This window comes from Furipterus horrens, unplaced genomic scaffold (genome assembly GCF_987537825.1).
Source record: "Furipterus horrens unplaced genomic scaffold, mFurHor1.1.pri manual_scaffold_11, whole genome shotgun sequence".
Classification (NCBI taxonomy): Eukaryota; Metazoa; Chordata; class Mammalia; order Chiroptera; family Furipteridae; genus Furipterus; species Furipterus horrens.
In genome coordinates, this window is record NW_028327181.1 from 81,609,759 (window position 1) to 81,633,772 (window position 24,014).

Below are 24,014 nucleotides of genomic sequence, written 5' to 3' on the forward strand. Positions count from 1 at the left end.
AACATCCTCTCTTGGCAGGAACCACTTCTCATCACTCCGCCCCAGGACTGGGGCAGCTGACACCCCTCCCTTAACCTGCAGCTGCTGGGACTAGGTCTCAGTTCCACATCAGCCCAACCCAGCCCCTGTGCAGGAAGTTGGAGGGAAGAATTGACTGAAGGGCAGGGGAAGGAGGCCCTAGACCTCCTGGTGGTGGGAGCTCCTGAGAAAGGACTGGGGACCAGAGCCTAAGATCTTCCTCAGCAGGAGTGACCACGCAGGTGACATCAAGTCAGAAACAGGGGCCCCAGGCTCTGATCTTTAGAGTTCCCAGGCCTCCTCTTGGAGGAAACAAGAAGTGGAGCAGAGGGACCAAAGGAGCACACCATCACAGTGGGGTTGGGGTGGGGTTCCCCCAGGGACCCCTGGTTTGAGGAGAGGCTGTCTCCATAGCCCCCAACTCCAGGAGGGAAGGTGGGTGAAGGACTTAGGCTTCCAGCTTAGGAGACTCGTGCAGCTTTTAGCAGGAAGACAAGTTGTGGGGGGCCTGGGGCTGGGAAGTGGAGTGTGGTCAGGGGAGGGTCAAGAGGGCCAGCTGGGCCTGCTTAGAGCTGGGAACCCAGGGAAATAAGGAACTGTTAGGAGCCAAGGGCCATAAAATTGAGCCTGCACTGAAGCTGGCCCAGAATGCCACCAGAGGGAAGTCTCTCTGCGGATCCAAGAAGGTCTCCCCAACAAGAAGCCCAAGGAACCAGAGCCACAGAAGTGGTGGGAATGTGCCTCAGCCTTGGAGGCCCAGGCCACAGAGTGGGCTTGCTGTGTGGTCTTGGGCATATTAGAGGAGAGGATCTAGACTCCCCCAGGCCCAGGGCCCTCCACTGTGAAATGACAAACCCACCCATCCTTTTGAGAGGCACATGGGATCAGAGCTCACTGACTTGGCCCTGGAACATGGCACAGGTAGGGCAAGACAGACTCACCCTGGTGGTGTGTGTGGGGGGAGGGGGGAGTGGGATAGATGGACCAGTCTCCTCTAGGTCCAAGATAAAAGGAAGAGGTGGGGATTGTGGTGGCCAGAGAGGAGTGGGGTCCTGGAGTATGGAATGTGCTCTCACTGAGGATATGGTTGTGTAACCTTGGGAAGCTAGAGCAGCCTCTCAGAGCCTCAGTTTCCTCTTCTGCAAAATGAGAAGCACAGTCTCTCCCTTCTGGGTAATTGTGGATTACCAGGGAATGTAACATAGTAGGTCCTCATCCCTTAGAGCTCCCTCATCCTTGAGAGGTTTCCAAGAAGTTTCCAGAGTGAAGTAACAATTGGCTCAACCCTGCTGAGCATCTGGGTCTGAAGTGGCAGGTGGTTGGAAGGGAGAAATCACCTGTTCCCAGCACTGATGTCAGTGCCTCCTGGGAAATCGCCTTCTCACTTCTCCTGGACCTAAAATAGAGCTGGGGCGGGGTGGGGTGGGGGGATGCTGTCATGAGCCAGAGGCAGCTTCCCCATTCCTAGTGGAGGCCCTGGGAAGGGTTTCCCTTCCTCCATTCCGGTTCTTCAGTGACCTGTATCTCCCAGGGTGGGTTCAGGAGTCTCTGGCTTTGGGCACAAGATCAGGGTGGGGGCCTCACCAGTGGTGCCCACTCTCTGCCACCCCCAGCCCACCTCAGGTCTCTGGCTCCGAGCAGAGGTCAGAGATCCAAGCTCCTAATCTGGGGAACAAGTAGCTGGGGTGCAGGTGCGACACAGCTCCAGCAGTAGGTTGGGAGGTCAGGTGGTTTGTAGGCAGGGCAACCTGGCCTGTCCAGAGAAGGGAATCTAGGGGGCTCCACAGGTATCTTCTGCTCTTCAGAGCTTTGGGCTGACAAGGGAGGAGCAGAAGTGGAGCCTGCTAACAGCATGTGAATGACCTGACTAGTTAATATAATGTTTAGGGGGGAGGATTGTAATGCTCTGTGTGAAGGACTCAGGAGCCCAGAGAGGGGCAGCCAGCTCGTCCTGAAGCCCTCCTCTAGAGGCAGGGCACGTTTGGCCAAGTAAAGGAGCCTGAAGGACGGAAAGGGATGTGGACCTAGGGCGTGGGAGGGCTCCAGAGCGACCTGCTCTAGAGGTGGTGGAGAGATCCCAAAGGCGCCCAGCGCAACTTTAGCCATGAGTCTCCGCCCTTCAGTTCAGTCCCTGATCTTTCTAGCTCTCCAAAAGCCTTAGGTCGACCTGGGATTTGGGGGTTTTCCGGGCTGGGTCCGGGGAAGCCCCCTCCTGGGTACAGCGCCCTAGGGGCAAACCTGGTCCCGGAGCAGAACGCCCCCGCATCCCGATCCTGCGGGTTCCCAGACTGTCAATCACCAGGTCAGAGCCTGGGGGTCCCTATGGACCCTGCTTCCCTCCCCCTACAAATCTGCTGGACCTCGGAGCAAGAGGTGGCCGAGGAGGGGGTCGCGAGATGGAGATCGGGTGCGACCGGCCCTGCACCTGCGGAGGAAGGCCGAGGTGGTGCGAGAAGGCCGGCCCCGGGGCGGTGCCTCTTTTGTCCTCCCGTAGCGGCGGCCCCGACCGGGCCCGGCTGGGGAGGCCCCAGGGGGCGGGGGCGGGCCCTCCGCTCACGTGCTCGCCGCTCCGCTCTTAACCCGGCCCGACGCCCCGCCGGGATGGCCGCGGCCGGAGCGCGCTGAGCCGGGCGCCCTCCCCGCCGCCGCCAGCCTCGCCCCGCGCCGGGCCGGCGCCCCCGCCCGCGGCTCCGCAGCCCGCGCCCCCGCCCGAGTCCCGCCTCCGCCCGCGCCGAGCCGCTCAGCCGCAGCCCTCGGACCCGGAGGATTATGAACGAGCCATGAGGCGGCTGCGGCGCTGGGCGGTCGCGGCGCTGCTGCTGCTGCCGCTGCTCCCCGCGTCCGGTGAGTGACCCCCCGCCCGACCGGCGCCCCTTCCCTGCCCCGGGGTTTTGCGGCGGTTTATACTGCAGCCACATTTTCCTGCAGTGCTCGGGGTGACAGCCGGTCTAGAGTGCAGGAGGGTGGGGGCGGGGGAGGAGGGAGGGTGCGGACACCCACCTGTCCCCATCTGGCCCGTCTCACCTCGGCCACCCCCCTGCGGCTGGCCCGCGGACTCTGCAGGTCTCTGCGGTGTGTGGGGGGGGGCAGTCGTGACAGTTGGGCAGGAGTGAAGCAAGCTCCTGGCCCCCTCCCCATCCCAGCGGACTCTTCCCCCTACAGGGCACCTTATCTTTTCCTTCAAAACCCCCAGTGCTCCAATAACCACGCCAGAATGGGGTGGGGGGTGGGGGGGAGTGCCCATTCCATTCCCACATCTCTTCCCCCTTGGTGAGCATCTGCCTACAGCTATGGCCTTGTGTCCCCAGGTCTTGAGACCTGGGGTCCTGTTGCAGCTCTGCGTTGGAGGGTCTCACCCCAGTTGTGGGGACCCGAAGCCCCTGAGGTCACAGAGCCCAGCCGTCTGGTTGGGGAGAGCTCCGGGGGAGAGGTCCGAAAGCAGCAGTTGGACACGAGGGTCCGCCAGGAGTCACCTCGTGGTCCGGTGAGTGGAGCTGAATGGGGAGGCCGGGGGGCTGGAGCAGGCCTTAGAGCCCGAGGGAGGCCAGGAGCAGCCAGGGTTTGGGTGCCTCCCAGGCAGCTGGCTCCTGATGCTTCCCCTTGTGTACAATGGGCTACCAAGAGGGTGCTGGAGCCCACTAGTGGGAGCACCCATCTGCCCTGTTCCAGGCCCCCTCCATCATCATGGAGATTCCCGGCCCTCAGCAGACTAAAATGCCCAACATTCAGTCCCATCTTGGTCAGCTTTCTGCCAGCCTCCACTCCTCTCCTGCCAAAGCAAGTGGTTTTGCTCCAAACAGGGCTTGGGTAGGGCAATAAGGGCAGGGAGAAGCAGCTAAGAGCCCAGTCAGGGATTAGGGTTCCAGGTTCTTGCCATAGCCACCTTAGTAGGCCTCTTTGGAACAGCTTAGTGCTTGCTCCTGCCTCGGTTTCCCCCTCACACCAGTAGGCTGTTGTTATCCTTCCTGTCCTCACTGAGGATGGGGCCTTGGAAGAAGGTTCCAGGCCCCAAGCACACCCACAGATGTCACTGTCCCCTGTCCCTTTCAGTTGCCAGGCCCCTCCTGCCTCCCAGAGGAAGGTTGGGAATGAAGGAGATTAATTGCAATTAATAATTAATTAATATCATGTGAATAATAATCACCCAGATGGAATATTCATTCAGCACGCCTCGGATCTCCAGGAGCTCAAAGTTGAAAGTTAGCCAGGCCAGCGGGGGCGGTGGAGGGCGTGATGGTGAAGGCCTGGCAGAAATAGGAGGTGTAGAGGAGAGACTCGGAGGAGGTGCGGAAGTTTGGGTCGCTTGGAGTGGTGGGAGGTAAACTGGGCTGGGCAGAGGCAGGAAGGAGGGAAACGGAGGCTAACATTGTAGACATCTGTCAGACTGGCATCTGGCCCTGCCTAATGTACTTGGTTAAAAGCCCTTGGGGGGGGGGCTGTGGGGGTGCAGGGGGGCACTCTGGAAATGGAATGGAGCAGGAAGGCAGCATGCATAATAGATGGACCATCACTCAGGGCAGTGCAGTGGGGGAGGGGTGGCTAATGTTCCTGAGCAGGCAGGCCTGGGTTGGAGGGGAGTGGGGTTGTGGGAGGGAAAGGGGATGAGGCTGCCTTCAGCACCTGCCCAGGCTCCCTGGGAGATGGGAGATGGGCAGCAGGGATGGCCCCAGGTCCAGCCATGAGGTGTCCTGGCTGGATGTGGCCGTTAGCCTGACTCTCTTCGCTAGTGTCCCCTACCCGTGAATTATGCACCCAAGGCTGTGTTGGCTGGGATTTGACTGCTGGGCGTGACTGCCAGGACTGCTGTCTGGTGCTTTAGGGGTTCCCCAGACAGGATGATGGAGTTCCGCTGCCCGTGGGGTCAGAGAACAGAGGGAAGGGAAAGCACAGGGCCAGAGAGAGAGGAAGAGTGGGTGCTCCTTCAGCATTATCCACTGAAAGGAGGCTGTTCTGGGGTATAGTGGCACCTGCGACAGTGTAGTGAGAGTTGGATGGGTGCAGGTGGACTGGATGGGTTGAATATGCAGAGGAGGGGGAGTCTCTTTGGGTGTCGTTCTGCTTGGTGAGTGGGTGGCATGTGCATGTGTGTGATGCATGTGTGAGTGACCGAGTCTGAGGAGGCGGGGGGTGGAGGGCTCTGTGGATCTGTGAGGCAGTGGTCACCAGTGGCGGGGGGGGTGTCTCTCTGGGATTGAGCCTTCGCAGTTATTCCACTGCAGCCTCTCCAAGGAACTTACTCACAGGCTGGCCTTATCTATACCTCAGTTTTTCCTCAGGTGGAACCCTCACAACTCTGTAAGACAAGTAACTTTTGTCTGTCCGTTTTGCTGAAGAGTAAACTGTAGCTCAAAAAAGTTAAGTAACATGCTAAAAGTCAAATCAGATCTTAAGCAGTGGAATAATTTTTTCCAAGACAAGGCGCTTCCCACTGCCTCCAGGGTCTTTGGGTTTTGGCACAGGGGCAGGTCCCCAACCTCACCCAGTGCAAGGTGAAAGGCTGGGAAAGACAAAGCCACATCCAGAATATTTCCCCTGACCAGAAGGAGTTGTGGCGCCCCTCTACCTCCCACCTGCCATTTCTCCCTGGAGCATTTCTGGCCTCAGAACCTTGGGGCTGACGGTGGAGGCAGCGCAGTGCTGAGCCCGAGAGTCCCTGCAGGAAATGCCCCACCTTGGCACTGTTGGGCTTTGTCTGAAGTCATGGCACCGGTTTAGGACCTCAGGCCAAGCAAGGAGATGGGTCAGCAGCCAGATCTCCATGTGCTGTGGATCCTGTGGCGAGTCTGGAGGCACATGCTGATTGGCAGGGCTGGGCTGGTGGGCCCTGGGGCTGTTAACCTGCTCTGGCCTTGGGCTGGTCATGGCACCTTTGTGAGCCACCCTAAAATCAGGATGATGATGATAATCTCAGCCCACATGAAAGGGCTTGGTGTGAGGGGTCTCCTGGCTTTTGTGAGAGGGACGATGGCAGGAAGGAATGAGAAGCTAGAGAAATTACAATGTATTGGGGGACCTGACTGGGGCAAGCAGTCTTCTGTCTTTACAGGTACATGTTTTCATTTATTTCATTCTCATCACAGCTACAGAGGGTGGGGCTATTACTATTGCCATTTCACCGATGGGGAAACAGGCACAGAGAGAAGTAACTACCCCAGGTCACACAGCATTTCAGTAGCAGAGTAAAGACTGATGCCCAGAGAAGCACTCTTAACCAGTATAGGGAAGAAGGGCACGGGGGACCCTTTGCCCTCTTTGCCACTGCTCTCTGCACCTCACTTCCATCCAGTTTGGAAGCAGGCAGGACCTGAGGCCCAGAGACTGGGAGAAGTTCCGGAAGTGCAGAGGCCTGTGGCCCCAGGAAGCCTGCAGCTGACGGCGGGGAGTGGGGGTGGGTAGCAGGACAAGCAGGGCCACAGTGTACCAGTCGCTCAGAGCACCAAGGTGCCTGGCCAAGTGGGGTGAATGAAGTCAGTGAGCTCGTGAGGCTGCATGCATTCTGAAGGGACCCTTTTTCTAATCCATACAAAGCTGCTGTGTGGGTTGTGCCTGCCACTGGGAAACCCAGGCTCCTTCAGGACCAAGGAGAGGGCAGGGTATGGGTAAGAACAGGGCAGCTTGGGTGTAGGGCCCCAGGCCCAGGAGACAGACCCTCAACCGAGCAAGCTAGGGGAGGCCACCTCAGTCACTGAGCTGAGCTCCTGTGAGAACCATCCAGACAAGCATTTATTGGAAGTACCATCCTGGAAGCCCTCAGTCAAGGACATGTGCTACAGTGCTGGTGTTTTCTTCCTGCAGAGGGGTGGGGGACAACTGGGAGAGACTCAGTCCTCAGCCTTGGCAAGATGGCAGTCAGGAGCAGGGAGCCACAGGGTCTTTGCAGGATCTCTAGTGCCCCACTTGCGCCAAAGCCATGCTGTGGTCTCTGCAGCCGAGATTGCAGTGCTGCCCTGAGCTTGGCAGCAGGAGGGTGTCCCAGGAGGGGGCTAGGTTTGTGCTGGGCTCAGCTGGCTCTGGCGAGGGCTATGAACAGAGCCCTGCCATGAAGCTGGGCAGAGGGAGGGTTCACGCGGGAGACTAAAAACCTTCTCTCTGAAAGGCTGCACGTGTGGGTTTGGGGTGGGACAGCCTCAGTGGGTCCCAGCTCCACTGATTCTGAATGAGTGGCCTGAGCAAGCCTTTGATGCCTCTGAATCCCACCTTCCCATTCACAAAATGGGGATAATAGTCATCTCCACTTTGCCTTGGCTGCTATGAGGATCAGAGGAGATGAGGTTTATACAGGTATCCTACCTGGCATCTGACAAGAGCAGATGTTCAACATGTGGGAGGCCTGCACTCCCTCCTGATTGTTGGGGCCAGGTGCTGGCATGGGTGTTAGAAACAGGAGCCACAGCATTTGGGGTTACCTGTCAGGCTCTGGGTGGAGTTCACAGGGGCAACGTGGGCAGAAGTCTTGCTTCCCCAACAAGACTCCAGCCTGTGGTCTTGACCTCTTTAAGTACAGTATTCCCTCACTTATTGCAGGTATTACATTCTAGACCCCCCTGCGAAGTGGGAACCTTACATTTATTCTACACTCTTAAACCTATGTAACTTTAACAACGTATGTATACAGTACTGCAAAATCAAAATTCCATGATATATCGAAAAATCCACGATAAATAATTAAATATAATATATTTTTAAATCCCGCGATACAGTGAGGCCACGATAAGTGAACTGCGATATAGAGAGGGACTACTGTACCCTGTGGATGCCTAGAGGGACCCAGCTGCCCAGAGTCTGTCTTCAGCGGAACTAATGACCCTGTAAAAAAAGTGTCTCTGTCTTCAAAATTTTAGGTCAAATCCAGTCATCAGAAATTCATCCAAGACCTTGGCCAGGTAGCTCAGTTGGTTGGAGTGTTGTCCTCATACATCAAGGTTGTAGGTTCGATCTGTGGTCAGGGCACATACAAAAATCAACAGATGAATGCATAAATAAGTGGAACAACAAATCAATGTTTCTAGCTCTCTAAAATCAATCAATCAATAAAATTAAATTAAAAAGTGACAGCAAAAGAAAAAAAGAAATTCATGCAATTCTTCTATCTGTGACCTCCACTGCCTGATGATAAGTGGAGCCTCAGTGCATCTTGGGGGAGTCGCTGGGGGGCGGTATTTCTCCCAGGTGGGGCCCCTGCTTCTCTGGCTCCCCAACATCTGCCACCAGCCAGCTCATGCAGTTTATCCAGTTCCTCAATGCTAGACCATTTACACTTTCTTCTTTTCATTTATTATCACCAATCCTTGTGATAATAACATATTAAAAAGGGTTTCCACTTAATCCCCACAACAACCCTATTTCACTGATGGGAAAACTGAGGCTCAGAGAGATTAAGCAGCTCTCTCAGGCCTTCTGATGCCTCTCCATTCAACATGAGTGTTGAGCCCTGGCAGGGAAAAAGGCAAGTGTAGCCTGTGCTCCAGGGGACTAACAGCCACCAGTGTGAAAAGTGGACCCAGAATGTGAAGAACTGCCTGGGAGTAGAGAGGGGCCACAGCCCCTGTGGGTGCAGGCTTTGCAGAAGAGGGTGGGGAGGAGGTCATGGCAGGAGATGGAGCTTCGGGAGGAGAGATTCAGGGTGACTATGTAGGGACAGTGCCTGGATGTTCACATTTTCTAGGGTGTTTGGGAACCCTAAACATCTTTGTCTCCTCCTTCCCAAACTGATTCTATAGGTCTGGGGTGGAGGCCTGGCCTCTGTATTTGTTACTTTGAAACTTCAGCGGGATCTTTGCCTCCTTCCTTCTGCACCCTGTATCTAGTCAGATCTGACACAGGGTGCAAGCAGGTGCCTGGGGAATGGATGAGCAGGTGACAGGGGAGCCTTGGAGAGGGCATGGTCACTCCAGCCAGGTGGCCACAGCTGCCATGGTAGACACAAACTTCAGCCTGAGAGTAAGATTTAATCCTGCACCTCCCCAGCGTGGCCCTGGGCCGGTCACCTCCAAGTGTCTCTCTCTAAGCCTCAGCCTGGCATTTGTAAAATGAGCACCAGACATCCTGGGCAGGTTGAGATCAAATGAGCCAGAGCATGTGAAAGCCGGATGGCCGGGGAACAAGAGGGCAAGAAGCAAGAGCAGGGCACAGGGTCGAGTCCCAGCCGGCTGGTCACCAGGTGCACTGAGCTGGGTACAGAGGAGGGAGGGTGACAGGGGACAGAAGGGCTCCCAAGGGAAGGGCTGAGAGGTAATGGGAGAAGTCAGGGGCAGGTCAGGGGCAGGAGAATTTGGCTTTGATAAAACATGAGCCTAAAGCCTGGCTGGGGAGTCTTAAGTCTCTGGTGCCAACAGGACCCCCCTGCCCAGGTGCCTGGTGTACAGAGATCCTGGGGACTGAGATGGGTTTGCCTGATCTTTCTCATTCTTCAGACAGGCGATACTCCCCTGTGTCCCCCCGACCTGCTCCTTGGGCTGGGCCAGACAAACCTGCCGAGCTATTTGGTCTCCCTCCTCTTCCTCCTACCACCTCTGGTGGAGGCAAGAAGTGATGGGGACAAAGAGGACCTGTTGTTTGCTCCCCATCAGTTTGCGCTTTCCTCCGAGTGGGGGTCAGCTTGGTCTGCGCAGAGAGTGGAGAGGTCAGATGGCTTAGCTTGCTCCCCTCCTGAGTGGAGAAGCTTCTACAAGTGCCAGGGCCAACTCTGCCAGAATTCTCCAAGTCCAGGATGACCTCTACCACACAAGCCAACCTCACTGCCTTCCATCTGGGTTCATCATTTTCACTGGGACAATCTGAGGCTCAGAGAGTTTGCTGAATTATCCCTGAGGCTGCACTGCCTGAGAGAGTGAAATCAGGGCAGTGAGCCTGGAGAGGCTGCTCCTCTGGATGGCCAACGTGGGAGTGGAGACAGGGGTTTATCATTGGGGGGCAAAAAGTACAAGCAAAATCAGACCTGAGAGCAGGAGAGTGCAGAGGTGGTCTAGGCAGATAGTTCAAACCCAGGAGGGGAGAGGGAGGTGGTCCAGGCCAAGGGTGGGGTGGGTGGATTGCTAGTTCAGGCCCAGGGGCAGGGCCAGAGCAGAGATGATCCAGGCCAATGGGGAGGAGAGGGAAGTAGTGACTTGTCCTTGACTTTCTATTTCAAGTCTGATCAATGCTCTAGGGGCTCAGGACAGAGCTTGAAACTTCAGTTAGCCTGGGATGGGGTGAGTCAGTGTCCTTGAGGCACAGAGGGCTGCTGACCCAGGCTCTGGCCCTTTGCCCCTACTTTACCCCCTCTCCCAGGGCCTGTCATGGACACTTGGCCATTTCCATCTTACCTTACCTTTGGGGTAAGAGGCCCTGGCAGCTGATTTGCTAGGCTTGAATCCCTGCTCTACCACTTCTTACATATGTGACCTCGGGCAAGTTAACATCTCTCTGCCTCAGTTTCCCATTAGGTTGTGAAGATCAAAAATGATAATACTTGTAAAGCATTTAGAACAGTGCCAGGCACGTAATAACTGCACAGTAGAAATCTACGTGCTTGCTGAGGAAGCCAACTAGCACAGGGCTATGGGATCTCATGATATTGGGACTCCCTTCCATTCTGCAACCTGCTCCCCCCAAAAGAAAGGCACAAATTTTTCACATATGTATGGCCCAGTGGTGGGACCCTCACTTGGGGGCCTGGATTCAGTCTTCTTAAGTGGACAGAGATGGGAAGAAGGCTCCAGTGCCTTCCAGGCTTCTCCTGTACTTCCCAATCTTGTATAGGACCTGGGGCTTAGGGTGGGGATGTAGGAGATGAAGAGGACAACACTCCCTCAACCCAGACTCTCCTGCCCCTTCTTCTTTGAGGGTGGCTTTCCCTGGAGGCACACTAGCTTCAGGTCTGGAGTCCCCACCCCCACAGCAGCTGGGATCCCAGGCCATGGAGGGCAGCCATCTTGCTCAGGCTGGTGCATTGTTATGACAACCTGGAGCCTCCCAGCCCCGCTGCAAAGGCCCCTCTGAAAAATTTATCAAGAAAACTTCCATGTTTAAAAATTAACCATGGGATTGAAATATTAAAGATGAGCTACTTTGGGCAAGGCAGAGGGCAGTGGACTTGGGGATGGAGGAGCCAAGTTCTTTCATCCTAACAGGACGGCATCTGCCCATCACCCCAGCTTCCAGGCATTTCCCCCCCAGCCCCCATCAACTCCAATCCACTCCACCCCTGTCTGCAGAGTCTGAGGCCTCTTCCTTACACTGAGGCTGGGGCCAGGGTAGGGAGACAGGAAGAAAGGCACCTGCTTCAGCAGGTTCCCACGGTCATACTGCACCCGAGCTCCTGTTTACCCCTTTCCTGTAATACTTCTGAGGGCCTCCCTTTAGTCCCCCTGAGAGTGGGGTGGCCCTGCCAACAGAAAGGAGGGCCTGGCCTGAGGCACTGGGCAGGCCAAGCTGCCCCTCTCCATCCGGCTGCTCCCAGGGACTGGCCCCAGAGAGGATGGGCTAGCATGTGCCCCCTACATTGCTCACCATGCCCTGACCCAGAGGGCAGAGTGGGCTGTGCCCAGGTGTGTGCACTCCTGCCCCTATCCCCAGGAAAGGAAAGGGGTCTTGCGCAAAGTATCTTTCACCCAAATCAATAGCCCTCACAACTGCTGGACTGGGCTGGGCCCTCCCTTCTCTAGGGCTGCTCCCTGTTCTGGGCTTTCCCCGATTGCCCAATTCCCACCTTCAGGCCTCCCCAGGTTGACCCTCCCTCTGCCCTCTCCCCCAGCCTGTCCACCTGGCCCAGGTGAGTTTCGTCATCCCAGCCTTCAACTCCAACTTCACTCTGGACCTGGAGCTGAACCAGTGAGTGTGGTCTTGAGCCTGGGAGGAAGGGCTACAGATGGGTGGGCAAGGCATGGCCTGGACTTGGCTGGCTGGAGAGGGAGACTGGGCAGGGTAGAGGATCTGGATCTAAGCCGGGCTGGACCCAAGCTTGATCCGGTCCCATGAGTCACCTGTCCTTCCTCCTGCCCACTCTGTTTCAGTCACCTCCTCTCCTCGAAATACGTGGAGCGCCATTTCAGCCGGGAAGGGACAACCCAGCATAGCACAGTGAGTGCCTTTAGAAGGGGACAGGGAGGTGGAATGAAGGGATAGGAGGCCATTTGAGATGGGGACTAGGGTGTCCTTTACACTTGGGATGGGCCCAGCCCTTCAGGAGCCTCCATCTCTTCCCCACTTGGAGGTTTTGAGGGTCGGAGTTAGGTGGTTTGTGGAGCCCGAAGCCCCGTTTGCCCAGCTCCAGAGGCCTGACCCCAGCCAGTCTCTGCCAGGCATGGAGGCATCCAAGCACCATCACTGCTCCAGGCCCAGACATTCTGGGATGGGGCAGTTGGGGAAATGTCCTTTTACTCAGTACCAAGACCCTGGGGATTCCTGGCCGCCTGGGACAGCAGGGTCCCAGTCCTGGAGGCCCAGGGGCCCAGCAAAAATGAATGAGTGTCTAAAAATAGCCTCCCCCCTCCCCTAGCCTGTGCAGTAACTGGAGCACAAGTAATTTTGCAGGAAGCAGAGTGGAGGGATTGCTGGTCCTCTCTGACCCAGGAGCTGGGACCAGGAGGACACGTGCTGCTCACAGTTCCTCAGACACAGACCCAGTATCCCGGGGTGGTCTGCTGAGGCAGTGGTGTCTGTGAACACACTGTGTGTGAAGTTGTGTGTGCATGTCGGGGGTGAGTCCACAGCATTCATCTAATTAAGTGAGATTATCTATGGTAAGTGCTTAGAACAGTGCATGGCACGTAGTAGGTGCTATATGATTGTTAGTTATTCTTCTCAAAGGAGTCTGGTCCCTGCATCAGCCGCAACAAATGGCAAAGAACCACTGATGTAGTCCAACCTCCTCATTTTGTAGGTGAGGTGAAGGGGCCCAAAGAGGGCTAGGAAATTGCCCGGGGTGAAACAGCGAATTAGCAGCGAAACCCAGAGTAGAGCCAGGCTGTAGAAATCCAGGTGCACCCAGGACAGTGGCCACCTGCACGTGGGCACCTCCTCTGTCTTCCTGTCTTCATGCCAGCGCAGGGGGCATGTCCACTTACATTCTGCTCCTCCAGGGGGCTGGAGACCACTGCTACTACCAGGGGAAGCTCCGAGGGAACCCCCTCTCCTTTGCCGCTCTCTCCACCTGCCAGGGGCTGCAGTGAGTATGGGGAGGGGCTGGGCAGCCTGAAAAAGCCTCCAACCTTGAGCCTGGGGATGGTGGGGAGCTGCGCCTCTCTCTCTGCAGTGGGGTCTTCTCTGATGGGAACTTCACCTACATCGTGGAGCCCAGAGAGATGGCTGGGCCTCAGGAAGCCCCCCAGGTGAGCCTCTACTGTTCCCTCTGACAGCCCTGCCATGTTAGTCCTGATGGCTCTCACTACCCCCTCTTTCCCCTGCATGGGTAACCTCAGCCTCACTGCCCTCAGTGACCCCAGCTCTGGTTCCCTCCCCCTGTGCTCCCAGCTCCAATGTCCCCCAGGTAACCTCCCGTTGGGCTCCAGTGTCCTTTGCCCCTGTCTCTCAGGGCACCTCCAGGTCTTGAACCCGGAATCTGAGCATCAGGGAGATCAGATCCGACATGGGAGCTCTGGCCAGTTCTGGGTCATTCAGGGGTGGGGTGGGGGGAAGGGTTGGAGCTGTCTCCTCCCCACCCCCAAGCTGGGCTCAGAATAGACTTGTCAGCCTCCCAAGAACGAATTTCCCCTCATTACAGGGACCCCTTCCCCACCTCATTTACCGGACCTCTCTCCTCCCAGTCCCTACCAGATGCAGGGAACCAGGTAAAAGAGGAAAAGTGGGGCTGGGGAGGGAACTGGCTGTGCCCCGCCTCACCTGTCCCTTCCTCCAGACTGCCTGTTTGCTGCCCCTGCCCATTCTGCTCCTCCGAACCGGCCGAGGCTGAGAAGGAAAAGGCAGGTACGGGGCCCGCAAAGACCTCGGGCTGCAGAGACCTCAGGCTGTGGTCCTGAGCAGGAGGATACCCCTTTCCATGGCTGGGGCAAAGGAGAGCTCAGACTGATGTGACTGGGGACCAGGGAACCATCTCTGAGAGGAAGCACCCTAACCTCATTCTCTAATGCCAGTGTCTACACACGTCCCCATGGTGGGGTAACATGGACCGCCTGCCCTTATACCAAGGATGGGGAGGGGTATCCCCACCAGTGGGCCTCTGGCATTGACCCTAGCTGGAGTCCAGCCCCCTAAATCTGTCCATGGCTTGGCCATGACGCCAGGCATGGAGGGGACTGATTCCAAGTGCCCACTCCTTGCCCAGGTCCGCCGGGGCCACCCTACAGTGCACAGTGAGACCAAGTATGTGGAGCTGATTGTGATCAATGACCACCAGCTGGTAAGTTCCCAGGCTGGCGGCAGCTCTGGGAGGAGGGGCCAGAAGCAGCCTCGCCCTCCACCAACTCTTTCTCCAGTTTGAGCAGATGCGACAGTCAGTGGTCCTCACCAGCAACTTTGCCAAGTCTGTGGTGAACCTGGCAGATGTGGTAAGCAGTCCTCCCCCTTCTACTCTCTATTACCCCAAACTTCCTACCGTGCTGCATATATCCTTGGGGTGAGCTCTCTAGGGCACTATCAGCCACTGACCCCCCCACTGCCTGGAGACACAGACTGGAGCCCTTCTCCAGCCCTATCCCCCCACACCCATGCCCACCCTCCAACTTTCTCCCCATCTTCTCCCCTCTGGGCCCAGATGTACAAGGAGCAGCTCAATACCCGGATAGTGCTGGTTGCCATGGAAACGTGGGCAGATGGGGACAAGATCCAGGTGCAAGATGATCTCTTGGAGACACTGGCCCGGCTCATGGTCTATAGGCGGGAGGGCCTGCCTGAGCCCAGTGATGCCACCCACCTCTTCTCGTGAGTTCCCCACCCCATACATCCTGCCAGTCTCTGCTGGTGGCTATGGTGCTCAGGGTTATTGAACACCTGCTCTGTGCCAGGTGCTCTTGCAGGGACTGAAGCTGGTAGGTCTTATCTTGCACCTGCCCCAGCCACTTGCCACAGGCTGGGCATCCTCCCCTGCATCTTAAGCTGATGTCCCTTTTCCCCACCTCTGGTTACCTATGCCATCACCTCTGCCCATCACCTCCCCTCATTCCCTCTTCCCTTTTCAAACTGCCCTAGCATCCCTTCCTGGTAGGAGAAAAAATCTGATAAAAACACCCTTGCAGTTATAGATGATCTAATAGGAACTTCTTATTTGGTTTATGGGCAAACAAACCCAAAGAGGGGAAGGGGCTTGCCTGAGATCACCCAGGCTGACGTGAAGGGCGATACCTCCCCAAGGAAGGGCTCTCTCTAGTAGGGGAGGCTCCCCATCTTTCCCTCACAGCCCAGGGGAGCCACTATGGGTACGGCAGGTTTTTATGACAACCCTCTCCCTTCCAGGGGCAGAACTTTCCAGAGCACCAGTAGTGGGGCTGCCTACGTGGGAGGCATCTGCTCTCTGTCCAGGGGTGGGGGTGTGAATGAGGTGAGCAGTGTGGGGACACAGCTGGGGTAGGGGTGGGAGGGAGAAGGGCTACTAAGGGCATGAGCCCTCTTTTGGAGGGATGTAGACATCTTTGTGCTCCATCTTCCTCACCCCAAGTACGACAACATGGGGGCCATGGCGGTGACCCTGGCCCAGACGCTGGGGCAGAACCTGGGCATGATGTGGAATAAACACCGGAGCTCAGCAGGTATCAATGAAAATCCCATGTGGCCCCATAACCAGCCTGGACCCACACCCAGCAGCTCCAGGAGTGAAGAGGGTGTCCGTGGGATGGGGGCAGTCATTTACCCTCCCTTATTACACCTGGCTCACCTCTCAGGGGACTGCAAGTGTCCGGACAACTGGCTGGGATGCATCATGGAGGACACTGGGTGAGTTTGGGGGAAAAACCAGGATAAAGTCTTGTGCGAGGAGAGTCCCAGAGCAAGCCCTGGGCGACTGTCTGGACCCGGTGGCCCCAAGAGATCCCGCTTTCGGAACCACTCAGGATTCCGAGAAACCCAGTTTTCTGCAGTACAATGAGCAGGGAGACAGACTCCTCTGCGAGACACCGAAACTGACCAGGCTGTAGTGCGCTCTGTGGCCACTGGGCGCCGCCAAAGCCTCGTTTGAAGGCATTTTCGCTCGTTGTTGCTCCAGCCTCCGACTCTCGGAGTCTTGAGGTTGCAGAAAAGGGACAGGAGCGAACTCCTCCGCTCACTCCCGCTTGATGAGCAGGTGGGAGGATTATTGTGCAGTCTCCGAACACACAGATCCCCAGCCTCACCCAGAGGGCAAGCGAGTCCTCAGTGCAGCCTATCCCCAATCTTGAGAAGGGACCTAAAGAGTGGACTGGAGGGAAGGGCGCGGCCGGGACCCAGCGGCACTGTCTCCTCATCCCTGCTCAGGTTCTACCTGCCCCGCAAGTTCTCGCGCTGCAGCATTGACGAATACAACCAGTTTCTGCAGGAGGGCGGCGGGAGCTGCCTCTTCAATAAGCCCCTCAAGGTACCAGGCCAAGGGCAGGGAAAGTGGGAACGGGGCTTGGGTCGGGACCCGGTCAGACTTCTGACACCCCATCCCGGTCCAGCTACTGGACCCCCCTGAGTGCGGAAACGGCTTCGTGGAGGCGGGGGAGGAGTGTGACTGCGGCTCTGTGCAGGTGAGCGACCAGTGCCAGGTACGAGGCAGGGGACGTGGGTTGGGTGAGAGGGCGGGCCTAGGTGGGGAGGGTCCGGGCACGCCCATCTCCCTCCCCTTCTCGCCGCGCCCATCAGGAGTGCAGTCGAGCGGGCGGGAACTGTTGCAAGAAATGCACCCTGACTCACGACGCTATGTGCAGCGACGGGCTCTGCTGTCGCCGCTGCAAGGTGAGATGGGGACCCGCCGCTGGGGTGGGGGGGGAAGCGGGACCAGGAGCGACCCAGCTGCTGACCATCTGATAAGGGGCGGGATTTAGAGAGGGGAAGCAGCTGGAGGCAGAGCAAATTTGAAGGGGCGGGGCTTGGCGTGAAGGGAGCGCCAATGGGAAAGGAAAAGGGCGAGGCGTGCGGAGCCTGTTGAAGGCGGGGCCACGAGAAGCGGGGCGGGGCACCTGCCGGGAAGTGGTAGGGGTAAGGAAACCGTGAGCAGGCCTGGGGCGTCTCTGAGGGGCCTGGGAGCAAGTGGGGGCGGGGACAAAGGCCTAGGGGCGCGGCCGAGGAGGGGGATGAGTTCCGGGTCCGGGTACCCTGCGTGAGCCTTGAAACGCATCCCTTCCTCAGTACGAACCGCGGGGTGTGTCCTGTCGAGAGGCCGTGAACGAGTGCGACATCGCGGAGACCTGCACCGGCGACTCGAGCCAGGTCCGCCTGGCCCGGCCGCCCTGCGGAACCTCGGGCGGGGCAAACCCTATCCCCATCGTTTTGGTTATGCCAGGTGACCAGTGTTCGCGCCCCTCTGCTCCGCTGTTGGCGTCTCCGCCGCTGATTAACATGTGTCCTCCTCTGATAAAGGGATTGTTCATGCCTCCTGGCTTTGCTCCTTCAGTCATGTTTGTAGTCTGGCTGGTGCTCCCAGCACCTGGCGCGGACCTGGTGCGTGCTAGGGATTGGACTGGATGATAATATTAGTTAACATCTCTTGAGTCCCTCTTACATGCCAGGCATTTAATTTTCCCAGCCCTGTGAAGTAGGTGCAGGGAACAGGGAGAGTGGAGAGACTATGGGACTTGCCAACCTGGGCAATTTCCAAGACAGTTCTTTGCTCTTGGCATGGAAGAGCCCTGAGCGTGAGCCCCCATTGTGGGGGGGCCGTTAGGCCACCCCTTCTCTCCTCCTTGGAGCCAGCCTCACCTATCAGTGCTGGGGTTGCTCTGCTCAGTCCAGCTCCTCTCTCTGCAGTGTCCCCCTAACCTGCACAAGCTGGATGGTTACTACTGTGATCATGAACAGGTATGATGGTGTTGGGAGCTTCTCCTTCTTAGAGTTTCTGGCTCAGTACAGTTTGTTGCCTCCACTGTATCAGTTCCTTTTGTCTCCTGTTTGTCCCTTAGGGCCGCTGCTATGGTGGTCGCTGCAAAACCCGGGACCGGCAGTGCCAAGCCCTTTGGGGCCATGGTGAGTCTGGCTAAGAGTGGGAGAAGGGACTCTGGAGGATCCAGAATCAAGAATCTGGGGAGGGAGCAGGTTCTGGCTAAATATGCCATCCACCAAATGTGTGGCTCTCCAAGTTCTTGGGGACCCAGCTGGACTGGGGGTCAGTGGGAATGTTGGAGGTGCAGGCTTGAGGTCCTGGAGTGAGTTCTGGGGTGACACTTCACATCATCTTACAGTGGCTGCTGATCGCTTCTGCTATGAGAAGCTGAATGTGGAGGGGACAGAGCGTGGGAACTGTGGACGCAAGGGGTCAGGCTGGATCCAGTGCAATAAACAGTGAGTTGCCAAGGCGCCTAGTTGAGCCTCCTCAGCTCTGGGGCCAGGGTTGTTTTTTTCAGAGATGGAGCAGTAGGTTCTTCTAGGATGTGCCTTTGAGTCCCAAATGGGAGACTATGTAAACAAAATCAGGGTGTGAGGAGAAGGCAAATTCAAGTTTAGTAGTTGGGTCAGAGGTCAGACTTAGGGCTCACTGTCTCCACACTCTCCCTACAGGGATGTGCTCTGTGGCTTTCTTCTCTGCGTCAATATCTCTGGAGCTCCTCGACTGGGGGACCTAGGAGGAGACATCAGCAGTGTCACATTCTACCACCAGGGCAAGGAGCTGGACTGCAGGTGTCGGCTGGGACCATGGCTGGGGAAGAGGAGGTGGCAACTGTGATGGGGTGGGGGGCATGGGCGGAGGCCAGCTACGCTGTCTCCCCAGGGGTGGCCATGTGCAGCTGGCTGATGGCTCAGACCTGAGCTACGTGGAGGATGGCACAGCCTGTGGGCCCAACATGCTGTGCCTGGATCATCGTTGCCTGCCAGCCTCTGCCTTCAACTTCAGCACCTGCCCAGGCAGCGGGGAGCGCCGCATCTGCTCCCACCATGGGGTGGGTGCCTTGAGGCCAGGGATGGCAGGAGGGGCTTACAAGAGGAGACAGAGCCCTGCTTACCTTGATTGGCCCCACCCCACCTCTAGGTCTGCAGCAATGAAGGGAAGTGCATCTGTCAGCCAGACTGGACAGGCAAAGACTGCAGCATCCACAACCCCTTGCCCACATCTCCGCCCACTGGGGAGACAGAGAAATATAAGGGTGAGGCTGGTGCTGCCTGGGGTGGGGCTGTCTTTTCTGTTTGCCATGCCTGTCCCTGCCAACCAAACCCTGCCCTCCTCCCCAGGTCCCAGTGGCACCAATATCATCATTGGCTCCATCGCCGGGGCTGTCCTGGTTGCAGCCATCGTCCTGGGCGGCACAGGCTGGGGATTTAAGTAAGAGACACACACGCTCCCTACACCCACTGGTGTCCTTACTATCAGAACCCCAGGCTGTCGGAGCTGAGGGCGCCTCTCTGAGAGGTTAGCTAAATCAGAACTCACACATCACGGTCCAAGCTAGCCATTTAAAAAAATTAGTTGCTCCCAGAGATTTTACATTAACAATGCTGATTTTCAACATTGAGACAGCTGGGCCCCACTTTGCCTCAATATGATTCAGACAGAGGAGCTGAGCAAGGCTGCCCGAGACAGGGCCTATGTCCTCTCTTTATCGGCCCCAACCAATCTTTGGTGTTCCGTGGGCACCTGAGTCTCGGGCTCTGGAGCTGGTCTAAAACCCTCAGTGCGCTAAGGAGGGGCCCGAGGCCCAGGGTCACACAGTGAGTGAGTTAGGACTCAAACTGTAGGTATCTCTCCCTGGGGAGGAGGGCAAGGCTTATTAGTGTCATTAGTGTCCAGGCCCTGGGGCCTCTGGCCCATCTCTGGGGCAAGGGGTCTCATGGGAGATAATGGCCCTATCCTGAGAGGAGGGAAAGGTCACAAATGGTTTCTTTTTCTTTCTCTGTTCTCTCCTTGGCTCCTGAAGAAACATCAGGCGAGGAAGGTATGACCCGACCCAGCAGGGGGCAGTGTGATGCCAGCCACATCATCCCTCCCGCTGTCCATCTCCATCTCATTTGTCACATCGCGTTCTGTTAATAGGAGCTAAGGGCTGGTTCCCCGACCCCTGCTATCACTGATGTCACTACAGGGGAGGGAGAACCCCACTCCGGGACGGAGAAAAGTCCTCAGCCTGCCCTTGCCACTTCCTCTTGCCCAACCGTCCCCTCAGGCCTTGGTCCATTTGCTTCTGCTCTTCCTATGGCCAGACCAGTCCTGGCCAGGTAGACCCTGGAGCTGTGCCCTCCCCCGACCCCCCATAACTCCCACCCATTGGAAGGGAGCCTACCTCTGCATCCCATCTGTTTCGTCTTTCATGTCACTGCTGTCTGACCTTCCGCCAGATCCCCTCCCTGGCCAGCCTGTGACTTGCTGCCTCCAGGGCCTGGTACAGACCTCCTGGGGCCCAGCTTGGAGGGTTCTTCCTCTGGGCCCTGCCTCATATGCTCCCCTGATACCCCCTCTCCCTTCCAGGTCTGGAGGGGCCTAAGTGCCACCCCCCTCCCTCCAAGCCTGGCACTCACGTCTCAGCCCAGAACCGGGAGGCTGCCCCCACCCAGCCCTGGAGGGAGGCACCGTGCAATGTCTTCAGGGCCCAGGCCTTTCAATCCCGGCCCCACAGTGGTTTCAGTGGGGGGCTGTGGCCCTGCCCTTCACAACACCAGGGTGGACCGGGCCTGGGGTGTTTCCCTCATGACGCTCCACCCCACCTCATGCGGCTTTGGCCTTGCGCACCAACTCTCCCTATGTGAATGTAGCTTCCATCATCACAGGTGCCACAGCTCAAGTGGCCGGGGGGAGGGCAGGAGGGATGCCCCAGTGGGCATGCCTGGGGTGGCCCTTCCTCAAAACCAGGCAGCCGGGACAGGGTTTTAGCTCCCTGGGACTTAGGGAGAGGGGGCTGAAATCAATTATTATTATTTGTTTTTACTGAACCTTAATCTATGAATGTAACTCTGGGGGTGCTGGGGCCATGGCAGTTGTGGGATGTTTTGCCATTTGTGGGAGGGACTGGAGGACTGAGGCACGGCCCTCCCCCGGGAGGACTACACCTGAAATCTTCTCACTGAACACTGACGTCCCCAAGCCAGGCAGGGGCCGGGCATCCTTGCTTGCTCCCTCCTCTCAGCCCTGCTGAGGTTGGAGAGAAGTTTGAGTGCTGATTCAAACCAAAGCTGCCTGTTCCGTGCCCAAGCCTAGATTATGGGTATGGCGACCACATGTCCCAGATTGTCTTCACTTCTAAAATGACCATCCTGCTGTCCTTGCCAGGATGCATGTATTTGGGGGTCTAGAAACTACAGCCCCTTAAATAAAATGGCACCTCCCCCCTTTCAAGAAGAGTGATTCCGGGGCTGACTCAGGGTTTAGGTGCCCCCTGGCATGGCCTAGAGGTCCCAGGCTGGGCTGTCTTTTCCTGGGAGGACTTTCCCAAGTAGGGAAGGCCAGAGGTGGCCCAGCGCCTGGAGGGTTAGGGGTTCTGCCTGTGATGTGAATGAGGAGGTAGGAAAAGGCAGGTCTCATGTATGATCTTCAGCTTCTAGAAAAGTCCTCAAGGGCCCGTCGAACCCATTCCTCTCCTTACCCCCATCCCAGGGCCTAGTAGTAAGTTTACAGTCGTTTTCCCCCTTTGTCCTCTGATTGCCACTGCAGTGGAGCCTGAGAGACGGGTGGAGGCCAGGCAGAATCCCTGTCCTCTCACAAACACAGTCCTGCCCATGGCCTTCCCTCCTGACCCTCCCTTGCAATAGGAGTGCTGGCTCCTTGACTCTTTGTTGATCAGGTGGCAGGGGCAAGATGGGGGTCAAGCTACCTATAGATGAAAGCCACAAAAGAATAGAGCCCCACTCCCCAGGGATACCCACCTGGACTCAGCAGGGATTTCTGAATACCCCAGGGGCCTTTGAGTTGCCTATTTTAGTCCCTCTGCTTCTGGGGCATCTTTGAGGAGGAATCATGGAGGAGATGGCTCCCTGTTTATCTACACCACCCCTCAGGGCAAACTGGGGACTGAGGCCCATTGACACCCTCTTTTGGGTGACTGGATACGGCTACAGTGGGGTCCTCAATACTGAGCTTCAGCTGGCACTGCCCAAGTGAGGTGATGGGTGGAGTACCCCTCTGGCCCAACCTGCTCCACCAGCACTTCCAAGCTGGAGCAGGAGGGCAAGGGTTGGGTTTTGCACTATTGCTGTGATACCTTAAGGCGCCCTCTGATGGTGCACATGTGCGCACAGGTGGTGATGCATCTGGCACAAGCATTTCGATCCACATCTCCGCACAAGTGTGAATACCTCTGCACACATGGACATGGCTGTGTGTGCACACGTGGGGGTGGGAGTGTGGGGTGTGGAGAATTTAAGACTTCATGTGACCAGTCCATGTAGCTCCTAGCTGTCTGCATTCTCCTGCCCTGACCCTGGCCGTGCCCAGGGACAACTGGAGGCTGCATTGGCCTGGGCCTGGAACTGGCTCGATATTTGCATCCTGTATATATGTCATCTGGGGCTCGGGGTGGGGAGGCAGGGATAGAAACATCAATTAAAGATCATGTCTGGGGGCTCACACCAACCTGTCTCTCTCCTTTGTGTAAATGACGACACTGTGACAGGGGGACCCTTGCTGGTCTTTTCTGGCCCTGGAAGGAGCATGATGATGGATGATGACCAGTGGGGGGAGGATGGCCACTGAAGGCAGGAAGTGAGCACCTAGGACTGAGCACTGGGAGGCTAGGAGACAGGGCGTAGTTTTCCGTTCGCAGCCAGGGAGTAGACACTGGGCGAAGGGTCTGGCCCTTGCGCTTCCTCCACTCTCCCAACAAAGATAAAATTGTCCTCTAGTTTCAAAGTAGAGCAGAGGGGAAGTGAATTGGAAAGCATCTTACTAAAAGGAAGGACACTCAACTTCCCTTTTATGGTTGAAGCCAGAGAGGCCTGCCCTCACCTAAAACCGCTAATCTGGTCCAAAGGGCACAGTGCTCTTGGACCCCCAGCAAACTTGTTCTTGTCCCACCTCTGCTTCCTTCTGCTGCACCTGGCTCCCCCGACCCACTGGAGTGCAGTTTGAGGCAGATAGGTACGGTTCTTTTTTTTTTTTTTTGAGTGGCTGACCAGTTTACTTTTGAGTTTCACATTGTATGTTAAAACAATGATATGAGCTGTGCTGAGGTGAGGAAATGCCCACCTCCCAGCAGACGTCCAGCTCATGGCAGGGCAGGGCCAAGCCAGGCCAGGCTGGCCCCCCAGTAGGCAAGACCCTGCCTGGTGTGATGATGGGCAGCCATCATCACTGGTCACTGTTGCCCTTCAGGGCCAGGCTGTGTTGGGGAACAGCACTGGAGCCCCTACTGGCCTCAGGATTCCTTTCCACCCTTGGTACAGAAGTGCCCGCTAGGGCTGGCTGAGAATACCCGAGTTCGGTGAGGGTCATCCACAGAAAGTCACTGCCCAGTGGCAGTAAATCAGTTCCACTGGTTCTCACCCCCAAGGCCACCACAGCCTCCCTGTCACTTGCAAAACCTGGCCCTACCAAGACTGCTGGTGTGATACCACAGTGACCATCAGGACAGGGTCCTTCCAAAGGGAATTCCAAATCATGCAAGTCCCTCAGGCCTCTCAGACAACAGCAAACCCAGCTCAAGCCATCAACCCCCACTGCCCGGAGAGGAGACAGGGCCTGCTGCGGGAACCCTGGCACCTGCAGGCCTGGAGGTTGCTCTGGGCACACTCCACACTCAGCAGGTTTTCATGGTGGACTTGAGAGTACCCAGCAGAGAAGGCAGACCCCGTGGTCAGGCCAGGGACTGCACCAGGTGCGCCCACCTCTTGGAGGAGTGTGTAGCTGGGCACCACAAATGGGGCTTTGCCACCCTCACTCCCTTAGTGGCCTTGCTGAAGTGGCAAAAATACACAGCCAAATCTGTCACTATCTTCCTTAAGTTCCCAGAGGTTGGTCCTGGAGGCTTCAG

At 57.0% G+C, this 24,014-nt stretch overlaps 1 protein-coding gene across 1 annotated transcript; it reads left to right on the forward strand.

The window, feature by feature from the left end:
• The first annotated feature begins 2,749 nt into the window (after positions 1-2,749).
• Positions 2,750-20,977, forward strand: ADAM11 (ADAM metallopeptidase domain 11). The gene is made up of 26 exons (XM_090257678.1): positions 2,750-2,862; positions 3,327-3,502; positions 11,753-11,829; positions 12,012-12,078; positions 13,080-13,165; positions 13,253-13,328; positions 13,721-13,787; positions 13,856-13,923; positions 14,282-14,356; positions 14,433-14,504; positions 14,711-14,877; positions 15,409-15,493; positions 15,611-15,701; positions 15,834-15,885; positions 16,402-16,501; positions 16,584-16,655; positions 16,771-16,863; positions 17,257-17,337; positions 17,875-17,925; positions 18,027-18,090; positions 18,306-18,405; positions 18,622-18,741; positions 18,833-19,001; positions 19,091-19,205; positions 19,291-19,381; positions 19,974-20,977. Exons 1-26 carry the CDS (start codon positions 2,799-2,801, stop codon positions 20,020-20,022), a joined length of 2,328 nt encoding a protein of 775 aa, XP_090113804.1. The 5' UTR covers positions 2,750-2,798; the 3' UTR covers positions 20,023-20,977.
• Positions 20,978-24,014: the final 3,037 nt, after the last annotated feature.

Excerpts from the sequence above, each read along its gene's own strand:
- ADAM11 (XM_090257678.1), top strand. The coding sequence starts at position 2,799 with ATGAGGCGGCTGCGGCGCTGGGCGGTCGCGGCGCTGCTGCTGCTGCCG. Across the intron at positions 3,503-11,752 it reads AGGAGTCACCTCGTGGTCCG|CCTGTCCACCTGGCCCAGGT; the intron begins GTGAGTGGAGCT and ends CCTCTCCCCCAG. Across the intron at positions 14,505-14,710 it reads TGGTGAACCTGGCAGATGTG|ATGTACAAGGAGCAGCTCAA; the intron begins GTAAGCAGTCCT and ends CTCTGGGCCCAG.